The sequence below is a fragment of the Atta colombica genome, unplaced genomic scaffold (assembly GCF_001594045.1).
Source record: "Atta colombica isolate Treedump-2 unplaced genomic scaffold, Acol1.0 scaffold47, whole genome shotgun sequence".
Lineage (NCBI taxonomy): Eukaryota > Metazoa > Arthropoda > Insecta > Hymenoptera > Formicidae > Atta > Atta colombica.
In genome coordinates, this window is record NW_017259536.1 from 1744063 (window position 1) to 1752777 (window position 8715).

General features: G+C 33.3%; 1 protein-coding gene across 1 annotated transcript in view; it reads left to right on the top strand.

Annotated features, from left to right (window-relative positions):
- The first annotated feature begins 4005 nt into the window (after positions 1–4005).
- LOC108691541 (trypsin-3-like) overlaps positions 4006–8715 on the top strand; it is a 5164-nt gene continuing 454 nt past the window's right edge. The window contains exons 1-6 of the mRNA XM_018199321.1: positions 4006–4060; positions 4129–4181; positions 4374–4462; positions 5496–5634; positions 5735–5845; positions 6310–6456. Of these exons, the coding sequence (XP_018054810.1) occupies positions 4006–4060; positions 4129–4181; positions 4374–4462; positions 5496–5634; positions 5735–5845; positions 6310–6456 (594 nt within the window). The remainder of the gene's footprint in view (positions 4061–4128; positions 4182–4373; positions 4463–5495; positions 5635–5734; positions 5846–6309; positions 6457–8715) is intronic.

An 8715-nucleotide genomic window follows, 5' to 3' on the forward strand; every position in this document is an offset into this window, starting at 1 on the left:
TATATATTTCTTTCCCCCTTAGATATCACATTATCTCATTATAAGGCAACACCTAAATCTTCATAAGACATAAGCTAATTACATTTATCCTTATCTTTGAAACGTCTTCCAACTAATTTAATACTCCTCATTAAGTGCCAAATATAATCGCAGCATTATTATCGCAGGACGTATTTACTTTCTTCTTGCATATTTCAACAGTATACAAATTCGGATAGAGGAAAATAAAATTATAAACTTTATCATAAATTTCCATAATAATGCAATTTTTCAAGCGTGTCTGTTTTTGAGTATCCAATTCGCGAATGCCTAATTAGGAAGAAGGTAAATACGGCTCTGATAATGAGCCGGTGCGATTAGTTAAAACTCAGAAACAGAGAAATCTTTCCTGGGAATCCTGGGAAATTCTACAATTCATTTTACGCTTTTATAAACTGAATATAACTCCTATCTGTAGCAGAATAATTATTATTTAAAGTAGAAGTTCCACCGCTTCAAATTCACGTCCCGAATCGTCGTATTAAAATTATACAAGTTGAAAATTGTACAATAGGAATAAATTTAGGCTCTAAAAAATATAAATCAAAAGAATATAAAGTACCTGTAAGTACCTATATAAATGCAAAGAATATAAAGTTCTTATAAGTAGCCAATATAATATAAAGTACCTATAACAGACAACACAAAAAAAAGAATTGGGTCATATATTCCCATATAAAAATATAAATGTTTCAATTCTCGTTCTGGACCATCCTCAGTATATCAAATAAAATTTATTGCTAACACTAAAATTCATACACTTTATAAAGCACGTGTATGATGATGAAAACCGTCAGAAAATGAAATGAAGTACATAATTAATTAATTAAGTATCACAAAGATCCAGTAATAAGTTGAAGAAATTTAGTTATATAGAAAAAAGTCAAATACTTGTGACTTGTTGACTTATTCAGAAATGGTCAACATTGAATTTAACAAACACAAATAGTTAGTAAGTATCGAAAATTTAAAATACAGACAGAAAAGAGTCTTGTGGAAAATTGTAGGCACGTTTATGAAATCACTTATCTAGTAGAGCATCTTCTCATAAATGATCTGTAAATTTTAATTATATAGTGTAACTGTATAGTGCTTATATTATCATGATATTTTCATATACCAGCATATACATTCTGTTCCAGTTTGTCGGCGAGCGTTTACAGACTTCACGCAGGAAGTAACGACAAATACGAGGGGGGGGAGGGCCTTTTATCCAGTAAAAAGATCGTTCAACATCCCGCCTACAATTTCCTGACAATCGATTACGATATCATCCTTCTCGAGGTAACATCGACCTTTATCTCTTTCTTCTTCTCTTTTGCTTTCTCGCCCCGATCTCTCTGTTTTTGCTCGTTAACGACTCTGCGCCAGCTGACAATAACAACATCGGTAGTTCTCACACACTCTGGAAATTTCATTTCAGATCGACGGCGAAATCGTATTTAACGATAGGGTGCAGACAGTGAGCTTCCGAAAAAGGAACTCATGGATGATGTTATGGTGAACGTTACCGGATAGGGCGCGGTGGAGATAAGTGCACGGGGAATAGACTCATTATTTGAACGTTGCGGAAAACAAATGGAGCTAAATAATAGCGAATTTCGCCCAGTCGACCAAGCACGACTCGAAGATTTCATAGGAGCGCTATTCCGTATCGGAAACACACCACACAATATTCAGTGTACGATAAAAAAAAAATCAATATCCCCTGCGTCCTGTTTGTAACGATACTAAATTACGTTGTGGCTATATTAAAGGTATTAAATTACTGCGCCATTGTTACTTCATCCATAGACTTCCCTTTCCGATCTGGCGCAAAACTACAACTTTCATAGCATATCCTCCGCTAATTCCTCGATGCTGATATTTGATAACCGATATCGACTTCGTTCTATATATCTCTAGGTGTTGGTATCTGTACTTTACAAGAAAGATTGGAGTGGATGATCATTATGCATTATGCATTATATGTTACAATTATATTATAATCGATATGGTCATATCGATAATTCTAACACGCTCTATTAAGGACGTCTTCTTCGACAAAATCCATTCTTTAGATTTTTCTGAAACTTACAGAATAAGTTTGTTTTAGTGTCCTGAACATATATGTGCTTTAAAACTCAATACTCGGAGCGGAATTAAAAATCGAAATGTTCCACTTCAAAGTTGAAACGTTTAAAATATATATACATATATATATACACATATATATACATATATATACATATATATACATATATATAATATATATATACATACATATGTATACATACATATATATATATATATACATTATACACATAGGATCTCTACTTAAAGCTTATTTAAAAATAGTCTTTTTATTCACTGTAAAAAAGTTTTTCTTAACAATTTTTTGAAACAATGAGACATAAAACTTAATATCGTAAAAAATAATATGAAATTTGTCTGAAATGGCTTCCGGTATTCGTTTTCAAGAAATCATTGAGCAAAGTAAGTAGCAAAGTAAGTAAAGTCGCTATTTTTTCGACCGACGGCAGTAGCGAAGATGGGAGGCATTTTATATTGTATAAAAAAACTTGTATAAAAACATACTTGTGGAATATCTTATACTATATAAAAGTGAAATAAATTTTCATAAAAATTTTCATAATGGTGAGCACTAAAAAAAATATGCTCATTAGGTTGAGCACAACTAGTCAGAGAACGTTCTTTAGACGCATTAGAGTAGTCAAAATGGTCGCTGTGTGTTAATTCAATCAATTCAGTTTACGAAAATTGTAAAATAATTTCTATTTTAGGAAAATGGAAAATTATCACCAATGTTAATGACAATATCTCTTCCGATTGTGAGCAAAAAAATGTATCAAGTATATATAAATATACTAATCCGCCGCATCACCGATCGAATGATTTGTGCGGGTTACATGCATGGCGGCCAAGATGCGTGTGAAGGTGATTCGGGCGAACCTCTTATGGATGATACTCTCTACGGAATTGTATCCTGGAGATACAAATGCACTGAGCCACTTTATCCCGGTATTTATACAAGTGTTTATACAACATTTATACAATGTTTATACGGACCTTCTGTGGTGGACCAGTGGTTTGAGTTTCGACAATTACGCTCTTTGCTATGCGTCTCAATTTGTAGATGATAGAACATCGAGTGTGGCTACTCAGTAAAAGAGCAGGATAATATTTGTGTGAGACAGATCTTAAGAGATAAGAATTTTATAGAGTTTTATGTAATTTATTAAATAGAATTTTATGTAATATTTTATATAAAAATTAATACAAATGAAATTGCGAGTTTCGAGATCAAAGTAATTTTAGGAAAAAAATAAACGATACAAAATCGATATAATTATGCTCTTATTAATATTAAAAAGTATTAAAAAGTATAAATTAAAACAAATAATGAAGAAAATAAATTAATGATATTAGTATTGATGTTGTAAGTACCCAACAAGCTCAAATGTTTTAATTAAACGACGTTTTAATTAAAAATAAAGATATCGTTGGAAAGCATAAAGTACATTTTATATAGTTCTTCTTTCTCTCTCTTCCCTCTCTATTCCTCCTCTCTCTTTCTCTCTCTCTCCCCCTCTCTCTCTTTCTCCCTCCCCTCTCTCTCTCTCTCCACACTAGAAGTTTAATTAGCTATCATAATTTAACATGGTTATATCATTATTTGTCGATCGATAAGATATCACTTATGCATATGTTACGTGGTTGTGTAATATCAATTAGTTTGACATACAAACATTATCCCAGAATTAAATTACGCTTCTAATGTAACAATTCCAAATTAATCGCGGCATTCTTTTATATTTCCTGATAACGATTTGTTATAATTTTCAACATAGATAATGCGATACTAAAAATTTATCATTTATGGACAGAAAATAAATTTCCATTCGAATCATTCTGTGACACAATCGCTTCATGCAAGAATCACTCGTAGCTAATTAGTGTTAAAAAATGTTCCAAAAACTCATCTTACTATTCTGCGTATATTTAACAGTTTTAGTATACAGTGAGTCAAATTTTGTTACATATCCGCACTTTTCACACTGAATTGTTTTACATAAATTGTGATTACAGCTGTTAATACCGAAAAGCACGAATATGTGGTCATCGAGGATTATCCATACCATGTGAGAGAAACTCATTTCTTTTTTTTTCCATTTGCGATAGCTTGTAGTATCTACCGTGCGTTCCGCCGGCAAATAAAACTATATGTCATTCACATGTGGCTTTAATCGGTAGTCAGTACAGCACGGTGACTGTAAGCCGCTATTATTTTCAAATAAATCGGATTTCAGACAGAATTCGTTATTCCAATACAGGTATCGATCCAGATAGCCGGACTACACGTTTGCAGCGGCGCGTTCATACATGAATCGTGGATTATGACTGCGGCTTCCTGTGTTTTTAGGTACGTGCTACTGCAAAAGTAATAATATACAGGACGTTCCTTTTAGAAATTATGACTTTGAGACTTTAAAAGATTTCTTCACGAATTTAAAGCTGACTTTATAAAGCTGACTTTATCTTAGGATTTAGAAATATTAATGTTTTCTTAGTTTTGATATATGCAATATGAATTGACAATATGTTTTATATTTTTTAACTTTCAGATTTTATAGTAGATATGTTTTATACAGGAAAAGGACAATTTTACTAAGATATTTAAAAAATTGGCTAAATACTGGCTAGATTGAAAACAATTTTGTCCAGGAAAATATTATAATTATGTAGGGAACTAAAGCATGATGAACAATGCTGCAAACAAATTTTATATTCACTCTTAGTGTTATTTTCAAGTTAAAATTATTTTCAATTCTGTATTTAGCTACATTTTTTTAATAATTTTAGCATAATCATTCTTTACAGAATGTCTGATAAATTTTGACAAAACGCTCGTATGTATTAGATTGAGCGAACTAAACTGAGCCGAAATTGCAATTTTCGTAATTTTTCTTCAGTTATCTAATGAGCAAAATATCTAAAATTGACATATGAAACAATTTTAAGATACCTTTACAAGTTCTTTAAGATATTTTATAAAGAAGTCTGAAATAAATCTTAAAGTTTAAAGCGTTATTAAAGCATTGATTTTATCCGCTTATTCGATAATCTTTAAAAATTAATATCTCGTTCACTATCACGAAAATTACACACACACGCCCACACACACACACACACACACACACACACACACACACACACACACACACACACACACACTCACTCACTCACTCACTCACTCACTCACTCACTCACTCACTCACTCACTCACTCACTCACTCACTCACTCACACACTCACTCACTCACACTCACACACACACACACACACACACACACACACACACACACAGATATATTTTATTAATATATCGCTTTTGTTAATATGTCGATTAATAAAACATTGATACATTTCATTAAAATGTTTATTAATATATCCTAGAGTAAAATCATCGATAGTATCCGTACGCGTGCGTTCCTCTTATACCTCCAAGGATGGCGATGTATTAGAAATAGACAAAATTGAGGTGCACGAAAATTTTGATAAGTATGTATATCTCCACGATATAGCATTGATGAAGGTACGTATATCCATTTATTGAACAAACATCTTACGCGCCCGTGTTTTATTGGTTTATTGCATGCGCCTATGCAAAGTTGTCATATTTATCAAACTTGTAGCTAAAGAGTCCTGCAGAGTTTGGAGAAAAGTTGCTTCCTATTGCACTGCCGGAAAATGAAAAACTCCAGGATGGGGCCCATTGTGTCGTGACTGGCTGGAAACGAACTCGGGTAAATATTCGAGTGAGACGCGTAGCTTTAGTCTATTTTGAAATTTTCACAATCCTTTGCTCGAAAATACCATTTCTTATCGTTTGATGAAGTATCCAGGTGCCACGACACTTGGGGAACGCGTGACTCCGTCGTTCTTTCGCGGTGAAACGCTTCTCCTGGAGTTAGCAACTTCCATGGAACGAGATTTTTACAACGAGCGTACATAGGCATTTTTACAGGAACTTGGATATGTAAACTTTCTGCAACTTCCCGCCAACCGGTTGGCACTCGCACGATGTTATTCAAAGTCACGTCGGTACCAAAAAGTAAATCGTTACGAAACACTGTCGCAAAACGTTCGTGCGCGTTCGTAACTCCCTCCTTCCCCCCCCCCCTCCCCCTCCTCTTTCCGTTTTGCTGCGACGAGATCGCAATAACGAGAAACGTGTCGTAAAAACGTGCGAGCCGTGCCAAATTTCCAGGGGACCAGCCCAAGCGGAGTTCAGCTCGCGGCGGCCGCTGTGGCGATCGTAAATCAACGTACGTGCGAGGCGATGATGCCGAGCTACAAGCCGCTGTCTGAGGATATGTTGTGCGCTAATGCTACTCGCCCGTCGGGAAGGTGTCAGGTAAGATAAACATATAAGACGAAAGTGACGCGACACAACTCGAGAAATGGGCGCGGTGATCCGTGAAGGGCTCGCGTGTATGAAACCCGCGACAAATTGTGGACGACACTAGAGAGAGCGTCGACGACACCGACAAGAGACACCTCGACCCCGTCGTCGCATGTCATGACACTTGGCACGCGTGCACGGTATATATGCAGCATCTACGTGCTATTGAACCGGGTGCACGCTCTCGTGTGTCAAGCGCAGTCAATCTGACAAAAAGTACTGTGCGAGATATCAAAATTATTGTGAAATGTCCTTTTAATCGAGAATATAGATAATAATAATAATAATAATAATAATAATAATAATAATAATAATAATAAGGTTTTAGACCAATTAATCCGAGAATTGTGACTTGATTTTTACGATCTGGGTTGTTTTTAGAGGCAAAAAGTTCGAATCGAATTAAATCATAATGGATTCGATTTAATTCATTTTCGAATCTGAGAAATTCGAAACCGAATAAAATCAAAATTTCAAATTATCGGTGGTTTTGATTTCAAATTTGATTATTTTATTTCCTTTATTTTAATGTAAATCCGAGAAAATTTTATTCGATTCAATTCGAAGTAAAAATTTCGATTCGATTTGATTTGATTCGACCTAAATACTTGATTTGTACACCTTTAATGTAAAATATCCTAAAATATTAAAATCTTATTATTCTTAACAACATATTGTATATTAATCGTTTTCCAATTTATTATTATTATGTTTAAGGACATTATGGATAATAAGAATTAATTACAATTTTCTGAAAAAAGCAAGTAGAGAAACCAAACAAATATTAAATGGAAGGAATACGTTAAGCAGCTTATTATAATATTGTAGTGTTTCTAAAAAAAATGAAGGTTTTAATTAACATGATATTTTCTTATTGCGGGTTTTCGATGGAACTGAGTACTTAAAAAATAGTTATTAAAGAAAAAAATGTGTTAAACAATATCCATTTAAAACATTTTACAACAATTTACATTTTTTTGCTGCTAATATATAAAAATATTCCAATGATTATTCCTTTAATGCACATCAAGATGTAAATTTTTTTATATAAATTCTCAATATATTTAATTAATAAATGTGATCCTCGATAATATTTATCAATTAAATAAATAAGGAAAGGATCAATATGGTCAAGGCTAGATCTTAGTGTTTAATATTTTTATATGTAAATTCTAAATATCTTTCAGTTACATAAATGCATTATAAAACATTTACTATCGGATTTAAAACGCAATCATATAAACTAAAGCTAAAATAATATTAAATTAATCATCGATTTGATAAAGATGCAATTAATTGTAAAAAGTTAAGAATTTATTGCAAAATATATTATCCTATCCAGGATTCAAATTTAGAACGCTACGTTTAGAACGAATATTTATTAATTATAATAACAAGTTTATTTAGAATTATTTAAAAAACTAATACTCATCTCTTGTTGACTTATTAATTAATTAACCTAATATTCTATTCCTACCTAATATTATATAATTGAGAATAAATAATGAGAAATGATTTACAATTGTATTAATAATGGTTCATCTATTATTACTAGAATATAATCAGAATAAAATCGATTGAGATTATTGAGATTTTCGAGTAATTTCGAGCACCAATATCGATATGTGAATCTAAGCGCAATCTTGTAATGATCTCGCGAGGAACAGTGATATGTGGAAAATGCGAGGCGCGTAAATTAAGAGCAGTCGATGGTAGTCGAATTCCAATTGTGCCATGGCCACGAGTGTACAATTACATCAATGGAGTCAATAGTCTTTCCGCAAGTACACGCGCGGCTGGTTCAGGTGTCGGATGCACCAGATCGGTGAACAATGCAGCACTTGACTCGAGAACGCAATTTCCACGAGACGCCGAAGCACCGCAAGCGAAATGCGAAGAGACTCGCGCCGGGCGCTAGAAAAATTCCCGTTATTTCGTGACGTGACTATATGCGATCATGTTCGAAGACCGCGGAGCACGAAAATCTCTCGTATGCGGACACAATGTTTTTGTAAAACGTACCTTATTATATTTAAAATAAATTTATGTAGCGAAGATTCAGATTCGGTAGGGATTTTGTAAAGATTTATATATAACTCTTGAGACTTTTTATTTTTATATTTATAAAATTATAAAACAAAAGCCTTACACACACACACACACACACACACACACACACACACACACACACACACACACACACACACACAC